Source organism: Carlito syrichta, unplaced genomic scaffold, assembly GCF_000164805.1.
Source record: "Carlito syrichta isolate Samal-C Ts95f unplaced genomic scaffold, Tarsius_syrichta-2.0.1 Scaffold312097, whole genome shotgun sequence".
In the NCBI taxonomy this organism is placed as follows: Eukaryota; Metazoa; Chordata; class Mammalia; order Primates; family Tarsiidae; genus Carlito; species Carlito syrichta.
This window is the reverse complement of record NW_007256193.1, coordinates 85,035-109,014: the sequence shown is the minus strand read 5'-3', so window position 1 is coordinate 109,014 and position 23,980 is coordinate 85,035. Positions and strand designations below refer to the sequence as shown.

Sequence of the window (23,980 nt, the reverse complement as noted above, 5' to 3'; positions counted from 1 at the left end):
GCTCAGTCTAGTAACACCCAGTAAAACGAATTTTGTCTTCTACACCAGCCTTCCTCACCTGTCCCTGAAGTCATCCAGCTCCCACAGAAATTTAAATCATCCCATGAACAGGTTCAGGACAAGTTGCTAGATAGGGGTAAAACCTGAATTCATTTCTCAGTCATGTAGTTGTCTAAAACAGGTGGTTAATAAAGTGCTAATCATTGTTCACCAGGGGCACTGAGAGTATGGGTGCTGTGTTGGGAGTCAGGGAGGGCATATGTCTTTCTAATTGTCAGAGGTAGGACAGTGTAACACAGACAAAACCATAGAACCTGGTGGACCATGGGCACAATGCCTCCAAAGCCACAGGGGCTTCCTTTAATCAGAGAGACCATTAAAACAAGGGTTCTTTTAAAATACAGCCATTGAAAAGACAACACATTAAGAAACATGTAAACACTGCAGCTGCTTAATTACAAGTTGCACTGCTTTGTTTAGTACCTATGCACTCCCAGGTTTGGGGACCTTAAGGGAGGGGCACAGGCGCCTCTCCTCATTTTCACAGTTAGACAGAGAAGGTGAGAATGGGTGTAGAGTAAGAGAAAACAGAAGACCTGGCTGTACACAGTGCCTAAGAGAATCAAAGCAAATTTGAGTTCTCCCAGAAGAAAGGCTTAAGATGTTAGGAAAGCTGGAAAATGAATTTGTGTTGTCAGTTGGGAGGCAGAGGAATTGAAAAATGTTTCTAGTTAGAATACCAGCTGTTAAAAGGAGGCAAACCAGAGTCTAATCATATGCTCTGAAAAGGCAAGGAAACTAGAACCTGCCTCCTTCGTACACTTAAGCCCCAACTTTGATAACCCAAGGGCAGCTGGATGGGTGATCCTGTTCCCATGGGGATTGTGTGTCGCAGCTGAACTCGGGGTCCTGCATGGGGGAAACAACCCTACCTTCCTTGGTTTTTCTGCCCCCCTTTCAACCTCATGAGTTACCCCAAATACCTTCCCCGCCAATCTCAGCTCTGATCCATGAGCCCTACCCAAAGGCCCAAGACTGCATGGATTTTTGAGGAAAAGAGGAGTCCTCATTTCCCATGCTAACTAAAAGGTAACACAGGAACCAACCCCTCTACATTCCAAATTAGTAAGAACTCAGCCCACCAGATATTGTACTTATTGGCCAGAGGGGTCTGGTTGGTCTTTCTATAAAGGGAAGGGAGGTCAACAGGAGAGTAATTCCTATCATCTCCAGAAGAGGCAGAAAAGGACAATAAATACCTTTACTGCTGTAGGCCCAAGCACAGAGCAACAGGGAGAACTGCCTTTTCTCTAGCATAACGAATATCCACAAGAATTTTTGCTAATGTTTTTATAAACAAAAAATACCAATGGTCCTAAACTGGGGTCAGTCAACTGGTGAAGATGAAGATGTATTTGGCAAGCAGAATGATTTTGAAGTGTGGTAGCACTATCTTCTGCTGAGGCCCACATGTCCTTCCCTTAGCCTGTAAGGAGAGGGTGAAGGAGCTTGGGTGGTAGTAAGAACAAAATTTCCAAGTGTTTGAAACCAAACCCCAATTCCTAGAAATTAAATAGAGGGCAAGAAGAAATAAAGGTCCACTCCCAGGGAGGTAAAGGGATCAGGCCCCTTCCTGGGATCACTTCTGAAAGGAAACAGACCCTCGTTGCTGAGGGCTTGTTGGGGCACATAGAACAATATCCTAGAACAACCCAGACTTCAGGGGTTGCCGTGTGGAGTCACATGAAGGCAGACAGTTGCCATGCATTGATCCTTCTTCCTCAGCGGGCCTGGCTGCTGCCATCCATGCGTGACACTGACCTCAGGGCCTCTGTGCCCAAGGCTCTTCCACAGCCTTCTGTTCCAGAATGTTACTGACAATCCAGAGAAGATGAAGAGAGGTGCCTGGATCCCAGCAGTGAGAGGCCAGAAAGAAGGTGGCCTATGGAAACTTCAGAGCACCACATCCAAGACTCCCAGAGAGGTAGCTTCCTGATCTTGAATCTTCCTCCTGCCATTCAGGATGGGGCAGGCCCAATTCCCACCACTACACCTCAGGGACAGCAGAGGGGAGTACAAGACATGACCACCCAGGGCCCTGTTGGCAGCTCAGAATCTCAGGGGCATGCTCAGATCCCGTATCAGGAAGCTCAGGGAGCCAGGAGCCAAGGATGCGTGCTCTCTGCTCTCTTGCAAGGGCAGTCTTAACAGAAGGCTCTTCTTCCCCCCGCCCCGAGAGACTAGCTTCCAGGATGCTACCTCTCCCTATTCCCTAGTCAGCCGCAGAATCCCAGGGAGACTGCTTCCCAACCCAAGCCCCTTAGGTTCTTCAGAAAAAAGAATTTAAGTCAGAAACATGATTTGTTTTCAGGTTGCGAGTAACGGGTCAGCTGAGCCTCATAAGGTCCTCCCCCTCCCCCCAGCCGCTGGTGTTTGGTAGATGGGGGTGCTGGGGTGGACACCCAGCAGCTTCTTGGCCCCAGGCCTACTGCCTGCAATTGTTGTCAGACAGCTGGCTGGGGGTCCGCACCTCACCCAGGGAGGTTGTGCCCTCGAAGCGCTGAGAGGCGATGGCTGCCTGGTGGGACATGCTCTTCCGTACGATGTCACCCTTCCGCCATAACACCACTTCCTGCAGAATCAGGAGAAGGGTAACATGACACCTGGGAGGGAGGTACAGGGACAGGTTTCCCAGAGGCTCCCAATTCTGCCCTGGGCAATCTTGGGCAAGAACCTCCTCTGCTTATCTCTATCACAGGCAGCAGCTGTCAGCACCTCCCTGTTGCTGGTGTGGGCCAGAGGGAGACTGGATGCACCGAGTCAGGCCTGAAAAGGCAGACTCTGTCCCAAGTGGGAGTCTGAAGTCTAGCTGTGCGATTCCGGGTAACTGAATGAGTCTATCTCTTGGCAAAATTACAAGTGGCACAAAGACTTAGAATCTCTCTCCCCTGTACCATCCTGCTTCTGCAGAAATAATGGCTTTCCTCTTCTGTCCCTAGACATCCAGGGCCCTGGAGGACATGCCTGGGTCTTACCTGCTGCTTGAAGTAGCGCCGTTCTTCCTCATCTATCAGCACCAGGTTGAGATAATAACGTACGGAGAATTTCTTGTTGATGTCCCGCATGGTGGGTGTGAGCTCATATCCTGCCAGGAAGAGCCGGATCGGGATGGACTCTCCTGGGAATCACAGCAAGGGGCAAAGTGACCCACTTTGCCTTATATCAAGTTACTCTTTGGCCACAGCAGAGATGCCACCTGAACATGGCACAGAACACTTAAAGCAAATGCTTTTGCCTTTTGAGAAGTAGCACTCTGCTGCCCGGCAGTTTGCTAAAGCCAAACTGTGACTCCCCAATCCCATTCCAGGTCTTGCTGCAGCTTCTGAATATCCTCTCCGAAACAAAAGAACGAGGAGCAGTGGAGTGGCAGCAGCATAGGAGTATTCTTGAGAGCATCTTTTACTACATGCAGTGTGTGTGTCTAGATATTGGGTTTTTAACAGGCAGCTGTCAAAGCTCAGCTAACTCACCATATCACATAGCAGTTTTAGTGCCACCTCCCTCCACCCTAATTAATGTACGCCACCCAAATACACCTCCACACTCTTATAGACTAGTGTGGTGTGGTGGTCTGAAAACAGAAGATCCTCATTCTAGCCCCTATTCTCTAGTAACTGGGTGTGTGAGTTCTCAGTAAGTCTGTTGTGTTCCTTGGACCTTAACTTTCTCATGTGAAAATTAAAGAATCACACTGCATAATCTTTTAGGTCTCTTTCGGCTTCAATATGCCTTTTCTGGTATAAGTGGAACGAAATTAGGGCAGTCATTCTGCTGAGAAAGGCCAAACCTATAATGTAGTCTAAAGAGAAATATAAATTATCTTTTAATTATCTGCTGTTTTGTATTGTTTCTCAGTGCCCCATTTCAACTGTACAGGAAAAATGACAGTTGGCTCTACTCCCACAGCAAGTGAAAAAAATGGGACAACAGAGAGTCAGGAGAGTTGGTCCCAACCCTCCAAGGCCCTGGCACAGTGACACCCAAGAATCTGCTGAGAGTGTCCCCAGGGTTGCCAAATCTGTGACACATCCTCTTCCGCATGGAACAGCCTACGGGGATAAACTGAATAAAACCTTGGAAGCACCAAGCATTTCAAAACAAAGAGAGACATTCTTCATCATTGATTATGACTGAGCAAAAGAACATAAATGACTGCTCCTTCCAAATCATTACACAAATTACCCAAATAATAAAGAGCTTTCAACTCTCCTTATCCCAGAGGTACCGTTAGCTCCATGGAGGTTGGGGAGGACTGTTTCCATCGAGTTCTCAGTGCTATCTACTGTACCTGGTAGTGTTGGTCAGAGTGTCTAGGAGTGCTCCTCCATATTTTATGAATGAATTCAGAGAACAAATCATTTTACCAGAGCTAGAACTAAGTAACAAAAGTGACTACTATCCATGAATCCTTTGCTTCCAAGCAACCAAGAATGTCAGAATGTCGACAGAAAAAAGTAGTAAAATGTTCAAACTATATCTACTAAACCAGTACTTTTCAAACTACTTTTTTTTTTTTTGGAGTTGGGGTCTTGCTCTGTTGCCCAGGCTAGAATGCATGCAGTAGCACCATTACAGCTCACGGCAGCCTTGACCTCCTGAGCTCAGGCGATCCTCCTGCCTCAGGCTCCCTAGTAGTTGGAATTACAGGTGTGTGCTACCATGCCTAATGTTTTGGTTTTTTTTTTGTAGAAACAAAGTTTTGCTGTGTTGCCCAGGCTGATCTCGAACTCCTGGGCTCAAGCAAACCTCCCACCTCAGCCTCACAAAGTGTTGGGATTAAGGTGTGAGTCACCACACCTCACCTAATTTGGTTTTTTAATAGACATAACTTTTAAGATTACATCTTAAGTATGCCCAATACGTAAACGAGATCAAGTAGAACTTTTTCGGGTAAAGATGAAGTAGGCTTCCTTTTCCTCTTTCCTGGCACCCACAGAGCATGATGAGAGAATAAGAAATTATGGGATAAGAAGACATCTCACTTTGACAGTGTAACCCCTCAAGCCCCTCTGTAATTCTGTGCAGGGCCTGGGAGAAAAGGTGTGGTGGCTGAGGCCAAGAGTCTCACCTCGCACAGGCGCCCCATCCATGATCTCATACTTGGCTATCGTGTCATTCTCGTGGTACACATTGGGGCCTGTGCCCGTTGTTTCCCGCTTGATGATGTCTATCTCCATGTGCTTAATTTTGATTCTCACCAGCAGGAAGTATATCTTTCCTACAATGACATCTTTCAAGTGGTATCTGAAGAACAGAAAGTACAGGAAGTAAGACATTGGTGCAGTGGCCAGCCCTTTTTGCTTCAGTAGAGAGCACACTGCCACGCAGGCTGATTAAAGGTCTGCTTGCAGTTCACACTCACCTATCCCCCACCCGCACCACAGCGGCAGAACAGTTTCCCAGTGTGACATTTACTTGAATTTAAGTGACTTCTGTCCCTTCCAGTCTTCCATATCCAATGAAAAGGATGTCTTTCCTGCATGATACTTCATTAGTTTATGTTTTTTCATCTGCTCTGTCACCTCCGCATGTAGCTTGCTTTCGAACCTTTTGTATTTGTGTATGTGTTTTTTAAAAGATATTCTAAGTCCCACATCAGTCCCACAAACAGGAACCAGTCTCTCCCTTCCTCTTTGATCTCCACATGATGTCTTCTGGGAACTGGACCTCTGTGGCTCACACACACAGTTCTGTCTGCTTTGGGCCACACAGGCCAGGCAGGAGCAGCAGAGCAAGATGGACGAATCATCTTCTGCATCAGCGCCTACTTTCTGGGCTCCACTGGCATGGCTTTGTGAGCTGTTAAGAAGTTAGCCACGTTGCATAACACTTCCTGACCCTCAAGCTTTACTCATGGGTCAGTCAATAGTACTGGTAGTCTACATGTACACAACTTGTATCATGCATGGGAAAAAGATAGCCAGATCTCCAACCCTGAAGCTCTACTCATGGGACAAAATACTGGCAGAGACCAGAGTTCAGCCTCCTTATATTACAGGTGAAGAAAAGGATGTTGGAAGAGAACAGGTCATTTGGCCAGGATGCGAGTAGGGGGTAGAGAAAGGAGGTGAGCCAGGATCCTAGTTCCAAGGCTGGCATGCTTCCTAATATTCCCACCACCTTCTGCTGACAGTCTACAAAAGACTTCAGACACTGAGAAGACAGCCTCAGCATACCTGTAAAAGCAGCACTTCACAAGGGAGCTTAGAAACCCTGGGCTCTAGGGGTTTTCGGTTTCAAATGGAACATTCCTTTATTCTGAATAAAATCATATAGAGAAGCATACCTGTGTCATAGACATGAAGAAGTTGCTCTTGGATAGAAGGAAAAGGTACAGCCAGTAGGACCCAGGGCCCCGGCTCCTCCTCCACCTCACACTTTCTGTGTGTGTTTGGACCACTGATCTGGTCCAAGTCCCTCACTTTGCAGATGAGAAACTGAGGTACAAATGTTAGTAGCTGCTAACTTTGGCCCAAATTCTTCATGGCAGAACAGGATCTGATTCCAAATCCCAAGATCTTTTTATGCCATAGAAATCAGGCAATTTAACATGGAGCAGTCTGTAGTACAGGCACAACCTGGAAGTGTCCAGTCTGACTCTCCAGAGCCTTTTTTACATTAGCTTTGGTCTAGCATGCACTGCTAACCAGTGGCTCTTTTGAGGTCCTGCAGGTGACTCTACTGCCAAACACTGCCTTCACCAGGTGGCTGGGGCAACAGGAGCAGGCATTCTGTGTGGCTCCTTTCCAGGCAGGGCCATACAGCCCCAAGGCTATGAGGAGAAAGGGAAGAGTCTGTTCCCATGCCAGGCCAGGATTCTCCTGGTGCACCCCATCCTCTGATCCACAGGCCTCAGGTCAAGCAGGGCCAGCTATGGGTCACACTAGTCATTTTACTGGGGCCCTCTGGGATCTAGGCCAGTGGCAGGGGAAAAAATGGATTTTTTTTTTCCTTCACCCCTATTCAGGAACCAAGTATGTTCCCAGTTTTTAAAACTTCTGTTCCCAGCCTCTTCAAAGGTGAACCATCTGGGGTAGCTCCCACCAACCCCAGCCTCTGGGTGGCAGTGAGCCCGGGGACACCACAGGGAAAACCCTAGTTAGAGACTGTGGGTTTGTTTTGTTTTGTTCTCTGTGAAGAGTATGCCTGTTTTACTTTTGGATATTTGATTTCCAAACATTTTCAGACTGTATCATATTCAAAAGATAGATGCTTTAAAAACATTCAGACTGTCAGAAAGTTTTGTGATTCATAAGCAATTCAATATTTTGATGTTCTCAAAGTAAAGTTTAAAATATACTCTTTTCCCAACTTGCCAGGTAAAGTTATTTTAAGACCATTATAAAAATATATCAGGTATTCTTTGCTATAATTCATTTTAGTATAGGAAGGAAGCAGCAAGCTATGGCCAGTTTTGATTTCTAAAGACACTCATGGAGGAAACAAATGATAATGGAATGGTATTCTGATTTCTCACATCCGTAGAAGGAAACAGCTGAAACTAGACTCCAAAACAACATTCAAGTTAGGTTAGCTTGATTTTCAAAGGCATCATAGGAAGTTTTACTTAAATATACCACCTAAATTTAATATAATTTAAGTATATGAAGTTTTTATTTCCTGATCAATCTACCTGTAGCTAGTCTAACACCATATTCATTATATTATTTCTGTGGTCTTCCCCACAACACGTCACCACAAACCTTCTTAAATAATAATTCCACAACCTTGGGGCCCAGGACACTTACTTGGATTTATTATACTCAAACTCAATGTGCAGACAGTCCTCAATCCCAACCTCCATCTTGATGGAAGAGTTCAGCTCTGGGTATGTGCTGAGCGTGTGAACTACAATGTCCATCTCTTTGACGACATCGTTGAGGCGGCGGCTGATGGTGGCTCGAAGGAAATAGCTATAGGAGATGGAGCTGTCATGAATAAACTCTCCCAATCTGCAGTGGCTACTTAGATGTAGGGACCAAACTAGACCACATAAGAACCCCTTGCAGAAGTTCTTAACCTTTTTGGGGGCTTTAGATCCTTTTAGGAATTTACAGACCTTCCTCCCAGAAAAAAATGTATATATGCACCTATATACAAAATTTTGCACCTATAAATTCTAGAGAGTTCAAAGACTTTTCCCCTAAATCCCCTTTTGGAGACTATATCCCCAGGTTAAGAACCCTGCTCTAAGTAAAAGTGACTGCTGTGAACTCCAGTAGCATGTTATTCTTAGGTCTCTCATGGCCCTTACTATTATCTATCAGGTATTTGTGTACAGGTTTTAATTTCTTCAACTAACTCCTGGCTTTTGGGACATAGAGATCTGTGTCGTACTCTTAGATTTATATACCTGCTCATTTAGCAATATTCAATCAATAAACCTTTTTTTAAGTCCCTCACAGTTAAGAGAGTAATAAGGAATGGAAAAATTAAGTTAACTATTTGTTCAGTAAACATTTATTGAGCTAACATTGTGGTAGCACAGGATAAGATACTGTTTCATAGGAAGCTCACAGACCACTGGGGGAGATGAGCAAATGAGGAAAATGAGAACACATAAAAAGGGCTAATTCAGATACCTCAAGCCATGGGGAAAGAAAAAAAGGCATTCTGGGAAGAGCAAACCTTACGTCGAGGAGCTGGTTTATTTGAATAACAAGTCTTTGGGAAAACCTAGGATCCTTGGAGAGGAGGTTGCTGCAGTAGGGGACAGATTAGAAAGAAGGCAGAGACACAGCCCCAGAAAGGTTAGCAAGCCTGACTTCTGTGGCATGTCAGTTCAGCACTGCTTCCTCACATCCCTGTCCCCTTGACTTACATTGTGCTAATATCTAATGGGGGGAAATCCTTCACTCAAATTTCCACTCAAATTTTCTTCCCAATGAAATATATTGTTTTAATATAATACAAATATTATAAATAAATTATATTTTCTTCTTAATAAAACTTAGATAATCCCCTACCTGTCATGTGTTACTGGCGAAAGCTACAAAGACATGCTCACCAGACCAACTACATATCCAAGTACCATCTTCCATGTGGCAGTGACTGCTTCATGGTAATCCTTTTTCTTTATCTCGGTGACTTACATCACACTGCCCAAGATATCTGTCCTTAACCCTTTTCTTTCTTTTTTTGGAGTCTTACTCCATAGCCCAGGCTGGGGTGCAGTGGCCTGCTCACAGCCACCCCAGCGTCAACCTGCTGGGCTCAGGCAATCCTTCCGCCTCAGCTTTCCATGTAGCCAAAACTACAGGTGTGCGCTACCATGCCCAGCTAAATTTTTTATTTATTGTAGAGATGAGATCTTGCCAAGTTGCCCAGGCTGTTCTCGAACCTGTGGGCTCAGGCAATCACCTCACCTCGGCCTCCCAAAGTGCTGGGATTACAGGCTTGAACCAGTGTGCCCAATCCCTGACCTTTTTCTAACTGCTCGGGTTCCCAAGCTTCCCTAAGCCCCTGTCTGTGGAAGACACTGTTTTTTACTCTACTAAGGAAATGAAGGCCTTCTTGGTCAAGATTTATAGTTCTTTCTCCTCTGCTTTGTGCTGTTTCTTATTTAAAGCCTAAGCATGTCTTTGCATCTCCATCCACCCTCTTTCCAGTAGCACCTCTGTCTCTCAAGATCTTTTCTTCTCCTCCATCTGGCACAAGAACTCTCCTTGTGGATGCACATTAGAATCACCTGGAGGGAGAAAGGCTCTAAAAATCCTGATGCCCAGGCACATCTGACATGTAATTGTAAAGTGCAATGTGGGAACCTTGGTCCAGTATCTTGATCCTTCTACTTTTCTGATTTTTCCAAGATCATCCATCTCTCCCTAGTTAAAGACTTTTCCCTCTGAGCCTATAAACAGTCCCACAGTCACCAATCTCAGAAGCCTTCTCCAGGCCTTGCACTCCTGAACAACCATACTTTCCCTTGCTTTCTTCAGCGACGGCTGTCACAAGACATGTCCTATGCTGATGTGATGATTTCTTAAACAGCCACTGCTACCAACCCCATGCTTCTGTCTCCACCATCCAACAGAAACTGCTCTGCTGACAGTAACCTGTGGCCTCCCAGTTGCCACATCCAGTGGCCTTTTCTATGTGGTATGAAAAGTTCCTCCTCCATGAAACACTCTTCTTGTGGTGCCACAGAAGGCACTGCGTTGATTCACCTACTTCTTCCCCCTTCTACTATCCCCACTGGGAGCTGGCTCTTCTCTCTCTGAGCTCCTCTCCTTGGAAAACGTGTCAGTTATTACCTCTGAACAGATGATTCCCAACTGTGTATTTCTAAGTTTCCCTTCTGTCCTCAGCACCAGGTTTGCGTTGCCAAATGTCTAGGGAACTTTTTCTCTTCTGTATTTTGCCAGTACTTTAACCTCCTCTCGAGAATTGGATGAGCCATCTTATCACTAAATCATTTCATCCTCCTGACAGCCCTCTATCTCCATTGCCAAGGCTGTAAACCTCCACTCACTGGTAAGTGCTGCTGGGGTCTATCAAGTTCCTTGTCTTCTGCCTGTTCCCATCATGCCCACCATAGTAAAACTCTCAGGACCTCATAACAGCCTTCTGATAGTTCTACCTCCACACTCTTCCCTTCCACCAGAAGTTACATAATGACTTTAATCTGCCCCATCTAAAAACAGGAAAAATGTCCAGATCATCCATCTCTCCCTAGTTGTGTTCTCCCTCTGCCTTTAATAAGATACAGGCTCTTAATCTGGATGTCACATCTTCTATAAACTGTCTTCAATTAATTTTCCCATCGTTCCCTCCTCTCTTTCTCAACATAAATCTTGAAGTCTTCATCTAATTTGGACAGTATTATTCCTTTCTTCCTTCCTCTCTTATGGTAAAACATGCATAACACAAAATTTACCATTTTAACCATTTTTAAGGGTACAGTTCAATGGTATTAATTACATTCACATTGTTGTACATCCACCACCATCCATCTCTAGAACTTTCCCATCATCTCTGAGACTCTGCCCTCATTAAACATTAACTCCCCAGGTCCCCCTCCCACCATCCCCAGGCAACCACCTTTCTACTTTCTGTCTCTATGAATTTGAATGCTCTAGTACCTCATGTAAGTGAAATCATACAGTATTTGTCCTTTTGTGACTAGCTTATTTCACTATTTCACATAGCATAATGTCCTTAAGGTTCATCCATGTTGTAGCATGACAGAACTTCCTTCCTCTTTAAGGCTGTATAATATCCATTGAATGCATATACCACATTTTATTTATCCATTTCATCCACTGATGGATACTTGGGTTGCTTCCAACTTTTGGTTTTTGTGAATACTGCTATAAACTGTTTGAACATATCTGTTCAAGCCCTTGTTTTCAATTCTCAATATATATCCGGAAGTGGAACTCCTGGATCATATGGTAATTCTATGTTTAATTTTTTTGAGACATTGCTCTACTGTTTTAAAAACATTTAAGACAAATCCACTGGGGGGAAAAAAAAAGATTAATAAATCTGGCCAGGTGCGGTGGCTCACACCTATTAACTCAGCACTTTGGGAGGCTGAGGTGAGAGGATTGCCTGAGCCCCCATGTTCAAGACCAGCCTGGGCAACTTGGCGAGATCTCATCTCTAACAATAAATCCAAAAAAAAAAAATCAGCCAGGCATGGTGGCGTGTGCCTGTGGTTCCAGCTACTCGGAAGGCTGAGGTAGAAGGATAGCCTGAACTCAGCAGGTTGAGGCTGCAGTAGCCGAGAGGGTGCCACTGCCCTCCAGCCTGGGTGACAGAGTGAGACTCCAACTCAAAACAAATAAATAAATAAATAAATAAATCCTAGTCCATCTTAAACGATGATTAGATAATCCTCACTAGTGCTGCCTTCTCTGAGTGCCACAAGATTGCACAGAAGTTAAATTAGAAAATATAGTTAGCCGGGCTCGGTGGCTCAGCCTGTAATCCCACGCCTTTGGGAGGCTGAGGTGAGTGGATTGCCTGAGCCCGCGGGTTCGAGACCTGCCTGGGCAGCGAGACCTCATCTCTACAATAAATCAAAAAAATCAGCCAGGCGTGGTAGCGCGCATGCCTGTAATCCAGCTACTTGGAAGGCTGAGGCAGAAGGATTGCTGGAGCCCAGCAGGCGAGGCTGTGGTGGCCGGAAGCGGCCATTGCACTCCAGTCTGGGCAACCGAGTGAGACTCCAACTCAAAAAAAAAAAAAAAAAAAACTTCTCTGCCAAGATTTTAAAAGAGCCTACACTCTTCTGATGGAAGAGAGAACAGAAGAAGAAAAGGGAGGTAAAGGTCTTGCTGTAGTCTGCACCATCATAAGCTCAGTCCTTCAGGTGACAAAATGAGCTGAGCTTATGAGAGTATCAAGAGGAGTCTGCTTTATCCCAGTAATGTCACATAATTTTAAGGTTACATCTAGGAGTCTATAGCTGCTGTAGATTTTTTTTTTAATTCCAAAGGCCCTGGCATCAGTCCCTTTCTTCAAAGTTTCCACGACTAAAACAATAAAAACAATCCCATGTACTTATAACATGTCCATTAACATTTTAAGGACTTGTCACACTGTGTTACATTTTATTTTATAACCCCCAAAAGAAGAAAAGAACAGATATAGAATTAGAATTCAAATCTGTTACCTATTTTTCAAGACAGAAAGCTGAGTTACAGAGCTCAAGATCACATTGCAGTTGTGTGGCAGAGTTGGATGGCAGTCAGTGTCTCCTGACACCCAGCCAGGGATGCGCTGGTACCAGCTCAGTTATGAAAACTGACTCTTGAATCTTCAGGAATTTTATAAACTGGCTGTTAAACATAGCAGTTACTTAAAGCTAAATTATGTAAAGTTACAATGAAATGAATTATATTAAAAACAAAGGTAATAAATGCTAAGACTCATAAATTCCTACTGATTTTTCTATACTTGACGGTGCACTCTGTTCTTGAGGGAATGTGCGTTTAGTGTCTCCATAAGATGGCAATGCTATATAAATGTGGTTACTGCACATCTCTCCCCACCTCTGCACTTACGAACATGAGATTGGTAGCTATGGTGGGAATAATTACACTACAGAAATTGACAAATGTACAAACCAAGGGGCTTTTCTCCCAGAGAGCCTGTAGTTAAGCATTTACTAGCATTCCACAACTTCTGATACTCTTTCTTATTATACATACAAAGTTCCTCAGAAATGGGGACAACCTCAGGTCCTTGTCTTCGTGGGGCAGATTCTGAGGCACAGTGGGAAAGTAGCAGGCACCACTTACCGTAGTTTCACATTCTGCCCTGTATAGGACTCATATGGCTTCTCCACGTGGGTAAATTCAAAGTCGAAGGCCTGTGACTGAGTGATCTCTCCGGGCCGGGCCAAGTCCTTCACCAGGGACACAAATTCATGGTGGTTCCCACGGTCGTAGTAGAGTTCTGTAGAGAGAGAGCAATGCCCTCCTCTATCAGATCCTGAGCTACCTAGGGCCTAGCAAGGGGGCTCCAGGCTGGAGGTATTATTCTTCTGAAGGACCTACCTCCAAAAGAGACCCCTGCTAGCCATGTTTCCCTGACTCCTACTTCCTTCACTGCATTCCCCATACCCTCATCTCCCTCCCTCCCCACTTTCCAAAAACTCTTTGGTTTTACATAGTGAAATACCATGGTATAAAAAAGACCCATATAATCTTGCTCTAGTACATGAGGATAGCATCTCTTACTAAGGAATAAGTCATGGAAGCCAATACCAAAAATGCCACATTGTGTAAGATGTAAAACTTGGAAACTATTTTTTAAAGTGCTACATTTCTTTAAATAACTTTTCTTTTTTTTCTTTTGAGTTGGGTTCTAACCCTGTCACCCAGACTAGAGTGCAGTGGTACAATCCTGGCTCACTGCAGCCTTGACCTCCTGGGCTTAGATGATCCTTCCACCTCAGCCTCCCAAGTAGCTGGAACTAAAGGTGTACAATACCAGGCCTAGATAATTTTTTGACTTTATGTAGCAACGAGATCTTGCTATGTCACCCACACTGGTCTCAAACTCCTGGGGGCTCACGCAAGTCTTCCACCTTGGCCTCCCAAAGTGTTAAGATTATAGACATGAGCCACCGCACCTCGCTCTTTTTAACATTTTTAACTTTTAAAAGCATATGTATATTATTTAATTGTACCATCCTTCTAATAATCTCATGAAAGCTTGAACAGGCCTTATCTCCTTATTGAACAGATAAAGAAACTGAAGGACAGTGGTCAAATGACTGGTTTAGTAAAAGAGTTGGCTGCAGAGCTGAGACTAGAGCAAGTCTCCTTCTAGACTACATCTATTTCTATGACCTTGTATAACGGGGGTCATAAACAATCCACTTTGTAAGGTTGTATGAGAAGCAGTGGAGGTCATACAGGTAAAGGACTTAGACTAGTACCTAGTAGATAGCAAATAATAAATACTGCTGGTATCTCTCAAAAAGGAAGGCATATGGCCGGCCAATCTGGCATGGACATTTTAATGCTATTCCCTCCATCTAAATCAGTGGTTACTTGTACCCCACATCTTTAAAGCAAAAAATAAAAAAAATTTAAAATAATAATCACATAATTTTTTTAAAAATCAGTGGTTACTCTGAGTCTCTTTATGGGGGAGGGAAATCAATGGTTCTCAAACTGCAGAATCACCTGGAGTTGGCAGTGGGGTAGGGGGGCTGAGAACTGACATTTCTAACAAGCTCCCATGGGGCTGGTACTACATTTTGAGAAGCATTGCTCTAAATTCATCCTCTTTGGGAAATGGTTCTGGTATTTCTTTATGGTAAATTTACGCCACCCATTTGCCCTATATTATTTTGTCTGTTTGTAGTCTGCTAATTAAGTAATAAGTTTTACTATAAACATGGTCTTTTTTTTCCAGTTTGGACTGATGGTCCTTTAAAGATAAGGCCCATATCCCCAGCTCCCTGGTGGCCCCTAGTACCTGATTCTGCAGTGGTCAACTCTTAATACTGACTGTAACTATCCATGGTCACATGTCAGTTCAAACTACTACCCCTGTGTGAGAATGCAGCCTACAGCAGAGCAGAAGAACTGGAAAACAGAGCAGCCAGAACATGTTCACTGCTTCTGCAGTTTACTGCTTGAGGAGGAAGAGATAGGTCCACAGAGAAGAGCATCCAGGACAACCGCCCACTCGGCCTGGTCCCTGGCATCTCCAGGACAAAGGAGGTGAGCTCTCTCGGGGATAACTTGAATGTTAGTGCTGTGAGGGAGAGCTGCTCTTGCTCTGGGTCCACCTGAAACAGCACAAGATTAGGATCACAGCCTTCTTGGGCCCAAGAAACAAGATCTCTTGCCTCCCCAGAGCCAGCAGTGTTCAGCCCTGCCCTAGGGGAAGAATCAGCCCCACAAAGAGAAAAATGGTTTTAGGTGGTATTTTCAGTCTGAGTGCAAAAATCTACCCATTGCTGGTCTAGGAGCTGGCCCTGACAGGAAAGCATTTTGAAGCAAAGTGGGCTCTGTCCTAAGATTTCTCCAGCTTGTGAAGGTGGCAATAGTGTGAATAAACCTACAGTGGCAATGCTACCTCCATAAGGATTTGCAAGGTATTCCATGGTTGCAGTCTATGGCTGGTTTCCTGTATAGTTTCACTTTAATCAGTCTTTTATTATCAACAATCCACCTTCTCTTCCAATCACTAAATGGTATCAGCAGTGGGCAGCACTGTGGGTGCTGAGTGATAATCCCCAAAGCTGCTAAATAGAAGATAGCAGTTCCAAACTATGGGGGAAAGGTGAGCAATCCAGTAAATGTGTCTCCCAGTAGAAGTAAGGAAATGCAGGGATAGGGCAGAAACAGTGCCATGGCCAGCCCCAGTGACAAAGACTCCTCTGCTTACTCTGGCTACATGAGCCCTGGTTGATGGTGTTGGCCCCTATGTGGGAGCTGAACCCTTAACCTGGGAACCTGCTGCCTCAGTTCCTAAGTACTAGATTCTGGCCATAGTTCCAGGGCACAGAAGAATGTCCATGATGAACTTTAAGGGGGAAATCAGAGTCCAGAAGAAGATGGGAAGAGAAGGATGGAAAAATACACAAATGTGATCACACAACCCAAAGGCAACATTAGAAATAAAACATAAAAGGCACAAAGAACACTCCAGCTGCCAGCATCATGAAGTCTAGCAATGATGCAGAAGGTTCCTCCTGCCCCAGCAAGGGACTTGGGGCAGAAGAAGTACTTCCCTACATAGCATCATGTTCTCCCTAGTGCCTTTTCTCCTGGACACACATTAATATATGCTGTAACATCAGATGTCATGGAAGAGTGGCCTGTGTATGGTCTGAGTGGGGCTAGACTGGCCTTTTAAAAAAGAATCTATCATTTAGAAGCCATTTGCAATGCTTTCACAAACACTATGGGACAAGAGGCAGACACAGCAGTTCTTTCCTATTTGCCAGAAACTTTGGCTTCCTCTTGCATAAATTAAAACAAAAAGCCAAGACTGTTCTCACAAGAGGAATGAGCCTTAAAGAGACTGTAAACTGCCTCTATTCCATTCCAAAGAAGCAATCACAAGCCATCCCCTAACGCTTCCCAATCTCCAAAGTTCTCAAAGATCAGACATGTCAGGCCAGAAGTAGGAACTGAGTATATTTTTGTTAAGGTAACTACCCTGTCTGACTTCCTTCTCAGTCCAACAGGAGGAAATAACTTCTGTACTCGGGATATTTTCATGGTGAAAATGGTTGAGAAGTGAATTTACCACATTAAAAGGAAACTGAGCCCACTATGTACCAAAGGTCAGACAAGTGACAGATGCTGAGCTTGGCAGCTGGGCCAGGACCATATTTAGTCCAGGCTTCCTGCTGGTCTTGGAAGAAACATAAGTCAGCAAGGGCAAAAAGCCCTCCAGAAACCTCCTCTTCACCTCACTTTCCCAGTCACTGTTTGCTGGCTGGCAACCCAATCAGGATCTGTGCCTGCCACACCCCACCCTCCCATCTCCTGGCCCCTGGGAAACCTGCACCTCTGGGCTGCCCAAACTCAGCTAAGTGCAGAACTGCTCCAAGCCCTGCTAGCAGTGTTTAAAGTAGGCCAGAACCAATCCATTTCATCTTAATGTAATTTTTCCTTAGTATTTCAAGGGTTAATGAAATAAAATACAGAAATTCTCTGGAGTTTTTAAAAGTACAGGCTTGATTAGTACTGATGGTTTTATTAAAAAGTGAAAATAAAAATCCAGACACTCTCTATTGGCTTTGGAGGAGAGGAATGTCCGTGTCAGCCCTCCTCCGCAAATCTAACCTTCTAATTATGTTTGGTTTATTTAACCCCATTAGTCTCCACAGGGGCCCAGGTCTGCCTTACAACCTCCACATGTGTTCCCCAAAGGATTCCAGCTGAACAATGGTATCTTCTTCTCACAAATATAGTTCTTCTCCTTATGGACTACTGTATCTTTCTAAAAACATAGGCCATGAACTGCTAGAGTGACAAGGTCTTAGAACTTTGTATCCCACGGGCCTGACACAGCAGATGCCCTCACCACACATGTGTTAGCATTGTTAGAACACAGACTAAGACACTGGAAATGTATGCTAGGTGCAGGGAGGATCCCAGTGCAGCTCAAAAACTTAGAGGAAAACAGAAAAACACGCACGACTAAGTGAACAAAGACTTTACATTTCCAGGGGACAACGTTCAAACCACTACCTCTGAGCAGCTAGTGCAGAACCAAATGACCACAGGCCTGACAACTCCTATGTTCTTATATACAGGAAGAAATCAGTCTCAACCTGGCAAAGTAGAATGTGATGAGAGAAGGGGCAAAGGCAGGTGACCTGACATAGGTGTCCACGCACGCTTCCTTACCCCAGTTCCCTCGGTGAGAATGCAGCCTCAGTGGGTGAGTGAGTCACTGACTGCCCAGTGGCCCTGATCAAGGGCTGCACCTTGCTCATCAATATTCCCTCCACAACAAGAGCAGGAGGCCCAGCCCTGAACCAGTTAAGCAAATCTGTACTTTTCCTTTCTTTCATTAGAACAACTCTAAGAGGAGAGGAGGAAAAAAATCCTAAGAATAGTTTCTGTAAATTTTTAGATCTGACTAATGTATCCAGCTAATAGATATTTATTAAGTACCTCCTGTGTGCCATCCACTAAGACCAGAGATTAGCCACTACACTTATGATGAACGGAAGGCAGTCCCTGGCTTTCAGGAGCTCAGAATTTAGTAAGGAAGACAGCAAGTTAAAAAAAAAAGTCACAACCTTGTCATATACTGCATGGAAAGAAGTAAAAGTGAGGCCTCTGGAAAAACAGTGGAGAAGGCGGTTAAGTCAGCCTGGGGAACTCAAGGCAGGCTTTCTGATGTTTGCTGGGCTTTTAAGAAGTAAGAGATTGTGTGGGACAGGCAATGCCTTGTAGAAAGACATTCAAATTCTAGAAGAAACAGGACATTCTGAGGAAGCTACAAGTGGAGAGAGTGAAAAGTTAGGGAAAGATAAGGCTAGAAAGAGGAGCAGAGCCAGTTCAGGAAGGATTTGGATGTCAAGGAGAAGAATTTTAAAGAGGGGACTGACAATGCTAGAACTGTCTTTTAGAAAGTTCATCCTCCTAGAAGATAACCTGAAGGGGGAGGAAAACAAAGGCAGGAAGACCAGTTAGGGGGCTGTTACAAATAGAAATAATAAAGATAGTAGCATAGAGAGGAGACATTAATTTAAGATATATCACAGAGTTATTAGAGAGAAGCTAACTGCATGTATGGGAAGGGGAGTGAAGAGTCTAAGATGATCCTAGATTTCTGATGAACCAGGAGACATGGACTAAGATGAGAAAACAGGAGAAACAGCAGGGCTGGGGCTGGGGTTGGGGCAGAAAGAGAAGGGAGGACTTCGGTTTGGATGCACCTCTGAGGTACCAGTGGGGTATCCAGGTGAACATGTCTAGTAGGCAGCTGGAAAGACAGGTATAAAACTCAGAAGAGAGTTCTAGGCTGGGTGCTGTAGCTCACGCCTGCAATCCCAGCACTTTGGGAGGCTGAGGCTAGAGGGATGCCTGAGCCCACGGGTTAGAGACCAGCCTGGGCAACATGGTGAGACCTCGTCTCTATAATAAATGAAACAAATTAGTTGAACGTGGTGGCTCACACCTGTTGTTCCAGCTACTTGGAAGGCTGAAGTGGAAGGATTGCCTAAGCCTAGCAGGTGGAGGTTGCGGTGGCCCTGAGTGTGCCACTGTACTCTAGCCTGGGTGACAAAGTGAGACTCCCACTCAAAAAAAAAAGAGAGAGAGAGAGTTCTGGTCAGGACAATGAAAGTTTGATGATACTGAAGTAATGAGTGCAGATGGCATTGCCAGAGCAAGTTTACAGAGTAAGAAAGGATAGGGACAAACATTATACCTCAGCTGCCTGCCTCCAAATCAAGAGAAAGGGGACAGAGCTCAATGATACCAACTTTCTTACCCCCAAATATCACCCATTCAGCCAGACTTCAAAACCTAACTGAAGTTCCACCCACCCACTTACACAGTCAAAGAATGCAATGAAGGAGAAAACCACATAACCACAACTTCAGCAAACTCACTCAATCGCCTCGCTCTGGTGCCCCGAGGTCAGTTAACAAATACTTCACACCGTGCTTCTTTGGGGAAACCAGGAGAATAAAACAGAAGACATATAAGAGTCTTAGAAAGGCTCACACCTGTAATCCCAGCATTTTGGGAGGCTGAGGTGAGAGGATCGCTTGAGCCCAGGAGTTCAAGACCAGCCTGGGCAACATAGTGAAACCCTGAACCTACAAAAAAAATTTTTATTTTTTAAATTAGCCAGATGTAGTGGCATGTGTCTGCAATCCCAGCCACAAAGGAGGAAGAAGTGGAAGCATCCCTTGAGCACAGTAGTTCAAGGCTGCATGAGCTATGATCATGGCACTGCATTCCAGTTTGGGCAAAAAAGTGAGACCTCCAACTCAAAAAAAAGTCCAAAAGCACTATCTAAATAATAAAAAAAAAAAGGTCTAAGAAAAGTTACTTTGTGCCTCCAAATAGACTGGTACATCTTTATTATCTGTCAATGTGTATATTTTAACAACATAAACTCCCTTTTTACATCAAGTATAACTAGAAAGGTTATTCCAATGCCTTGTTCTTTATCAAGAAACACGTCCCAAAGCCAAATAATGAGAAACATACTACTGTTCATTCTTCTGTATTATTCCATTCCTATGCCCTTGTGTAACCATGGATAACTGAGAGTGAACTATATAATTTAAGCACAGATCTATGATTGGCTCTATCCACAACACCAGGTGTGACTGGCCCATGTGGTTGATACAAGAGATTTAAGGCAAAGGGCTGAAATATGCCTGTAAATACACACTGCAATCTTACTGGGGTAAATGATGTATAAGAGAGAATAGTTAAGCCAGTGACTGATCATTGAATTTGTGAAATGGAAACATCACTACATTAACTACTTTGATTTCATAAAGGAACCCTCTATAAAGAGCATGAAGCATGATCCTGACATGCCAACATTCTCACTAGGTGATTTTATTATTCCTGCTTGGTAGCTGACAAAGCTGAGACCCAGCAAGGAGCCTAACTTTCTCAAAGTCAACTTAGTCTAGAGTGCCCAGGGGCCCAGGAGGAGTTACCAGTGGATGAAACAAAAGTTTCTGAGAAGATTCAGTAGGAATGTATTGTGATTAAAGTTAGACAAGAAATCAGGTGGGGCAGGTACAGCAAAGCAGCCTCCTCAGCTCCTTTTCCTTTAGATCAAGAAGGCCTTGCCGCTCTTCCCCCAGAACAGCTCATTTCATATTGCCTGTGGCATTCTAGGTTATCTTCCACATAAGGGAAAGGTACTATTACCTGAAAGTAATGGTACAGACACAGACTAACCATGTCTGTCTACAGTGATATTATGGAGCCAAAGAAGCAAGGCAATAACTAAAATGACTGCTTAAAAACACTATTTCTCAATAAGCAAGTATTTCTCAGCTATTTCATATATTATGTTTAGCATAAAATGCTTTGAATTCATTCTGTCTATTCTGTGGTTTCTTAGTATATGATTTTACCCTCCAGGGGACATATGGCAATATCTCAAGACATTTTGGGGCCATACATGGAGGATGCTACTGGTATCTGGTTGGTAGAGGCCAGGAATGATGCTAAACATCCTATGATAAAGCATTACCAGGCCCCAAATGTCACAGTGCTGCTAATGAGAAACCTTGCCATCTACCCTGCCATCTAAGCCAGAAGCAGGAAAGTAGAAAGTGTGAAACTTACTCTTCAGCCCCTTTTCTGCGGTCAGTTAGCATTCAAGCAGTTTTTCTACATGAATATATGTATTTTCCCATTGACTACAATGAGGAAAAGGAACATCCCTCTCAACTTTTTCCAAAAGCATGCTAGCAATGTGCATCAAAGTGTTCCTTTTGCTGAAACAAAACAGAATGTGGTTTGACGTTCCATAGGTTAAACTAGGCCAGGCACAATGGCTCATGCCTGCAATCCCAGCACTTTAAAAGGCTGAGGCCAGAGGACTGCCTAAGCCCAAGATTTCAAGACCAGACTGGGCAATTTGGTGAGACCTAGTCTCTACAATGAATCAAAAAATTAGCCAGGCATGATGGTGTGCACCTGTAGTTCCAGCTACTTGGAAGGCTGAGGAAGAAGGATCGCCTGAGCCCAGCAGGTCGAGGCTGCAGTGGCCGTGAGTATGCCACTGCACTCCAGCCTAGGTGACAGAATGAGACTCCAACTGGAAGAAAAAAAATAGTTTAAACTACAAGTGCCCTTCTATAAGTAGAATAATCAACCACCTGTTGACCACAATTATAGAAGAAAACATGCTAACATTAACTTGTTCTCAATGGGAGCTTGATAACTTCTTTCTCAGTAACATGTTTTTCAGATTCTGGCTTTAAAATAACTACAAAAAGCTTCCTGTAAGATCACCCAGTCTTTGGCCTGATTTAATTTTTTTAAATACTAGAGGTAAAATGCTTGAGGCTGAGCAGCAGACCACAGAGCCAGGCCAACACGACTCCTTTTTCTGGGGTTCCTCCTGTGTCTCATTGTTTCCTGCCTATGTAAAAAGGAGACAAATTCTTTGCTGCACTCCTAGGATACAAGAGTTTAATAAGTCTCCCCAAAGACGATTCTAAAAACAGTTATGCGTGCAGTGTGGTATAGGGTGTGGCTTTTCTATCAGAAATGTTTGCAGCCCACAAGGTATTTACTGTGAATCCACTCTTGACATAATGACAAAAAACAATTAATTTTAGAAGTACTTTAACATCTTAATAATACATGTGATTCCAAATAGTCTTAGATAACCCAGTCTTGACTGGCAGCTCCTAAAATCTTCTTTATCATTATTTCTTTTTACTAGCATCTAATGTCTAGTTTTGATGATGAATAATCATTTAAATACTGCTAAGAGCTTTGAGAGATTCTTGTCACTTAATTGTGGTTTCAGAAACGTCACTTCTTTGTCTTTAAGGAGAAAATTAGAAAACTGAAAACTCACATTCCAATACAAAGGTCTAAGAAATGCAGGCTAGGTAGGCAGTCTGACTGAAACTGAAGATTACAGATTTTCTTTCCCAAAACATATACAAGAATAGGTGGTTTAGAGATGAGATGAGATAAGAAAGAACTGGTTAGCTCTCTCTTCCACACCACATCTGAAAAAGGGGGTAGATGGAGACACAGGGGTGTGGGGCTCAAAGGACAAGCTTAACTTTGCGTCTGACAGCTGCAGGTGGCCAGTGGGAAAGCCAGTAGTGGAAGAGACGTCTTCCCCTAACAAACCCACCTGCAGGCTGGCTCGTGCACCTCATTCTGAAATCCTGGGAACAAGAAGCAAAGCTGAGAGTATGTTGAAGAAACAATGAGGGTACCCAGAGGCAGGGTGCCCATCCCACAAGGCACAGCAGAACGCTCTCTCCCGCCCTTGGCTGTCTCCACTTTCCTGGCAGTGCGCTGTCACTTTTGGCAGGGAGGACATAACGCAGGGGGAGTCGCCCACGGGCGGGACTTGTGACTGAACCCCAGGCCTCAGACTGCAATCAAGAGGCTGTGAGGCCTCGCTGGAGCTGAGCCCTCAATCACCCCGCTCCTCGCCCGCCCCCAACACGGCGCCCGGGTCTGGCAGACGACGCTAGGGGAGGGAGGTCCCGGGGGGTTGACTCACCGATCTGCCCGATGAACTCGATCTTGATGCCCTGGTGCTCCAGTCGCTTGTTGGGGTTCTTGAGCGCAAGGCTCACCTTCCCGGAGACAGTCTCCCCGTCGTAGAAGAGGAAATATTTCTCCTTCTTCCCGTCCTCCGTCTTGTGCTCAGCCCGCTTCCTACTCTCTGCATCGTTCAGAAGGATTTCCACCTCCACGCTCTGCCCGAAGCCGAAGAAGCTCATCTCACCGCTGGGCCGGGCTGGTCTCGGTAAGGACGGCTCCCTTCCACCGGGGCGGCTGCCCTAAGGGAAGGAAGGCCAGAGGGCCCGCTGTGGGAGCGCGCTGGGCTGTCGCACCGCAGCCCGCTCCGCTGCTGCCGCCGGGCGGTGGGCGATGACCGACAGCCCTGCTCCACCGGGGAGGGGCACGAGTGGGGGAGGTAGGCGGCTGCGGGTTGCAGCGCCGCGAGCAGCAATGCACCGAGGAGCAGCTCACCGCGCCGAGCCTGTCCCAAGCTAGCCCCAGCAGCCGGTATCAGGGAGCTGGCGAGCGTCGGCCGTGCAATGCTGCGGAGGGCAGCCGCGCAAAGCTGGGTGTGCGTGGCCTGCGCCCACCGGGTGGGGTCCAGCGCGGAACAGCACTGCGAGCCGCACAGCCTCCAGCGGTGCAACGCACCGAGGTGCTTCGGCGGCTCCGGGCGGGGGGAAAGGGGAGGCGAGTTCCAGCCCGGATGCGCTGAAGATGCCGCGCGCATGCGCACCTCTCTT

The 23,980-nt window shown here is 45.1% G+C and overlaps 2 protein-coding genes across 2 annotated transcripts in view; one reads left to right on the top strand and one right to left on the bottom strand.

The window, feature by feature from the left end:
- Window positions 1-315: 315 nt before the first annotated feature.
- VPS26B (VPS26, retromer complex component B) lies at window positions 316-23,874 on the bottom strand. The gene is made up of 7 exons (XM_008069542.1): window positions 23,709-23,874; window positions 23,233-23,515; window positions 13,308-13,464; window positions 7,809-7,973; window positions 5,129-5,304; window positions 3,036-3,178; window positions 316-2,632 (listed from the first exon to the last, which is right to left on the bottom strand). The coding sequence occupies exons 2-7, from the start codon at window positions 23,453-23,455 to the stop codon at window positions 2,486-2,488; spliced, it is 1,011 nt and encodes a 336-aa protein (XP_008067733.1). The 5' UTR covers window positions 23,456-23,515; window positions 23,709-23,874; the 3' UTR covers window positions 316-2,485.
- The window catches only part of NCAPD3 (non-SMC condensin II complex subunit D3), an 80,129-nt gene continuing 79,257 nt past the window's right edge, over window positions 23,109-23,980 (top strand). Inside the window, exon 1 of the mRNA XM_008069540.2 lies at window positions 23,109-23,481. The gene's annotated coding sequence lies outside the window, so the exon portion shown is untranslated. The remainder of the gene's footprint in view (window positions 23,482-23,980) is intronic.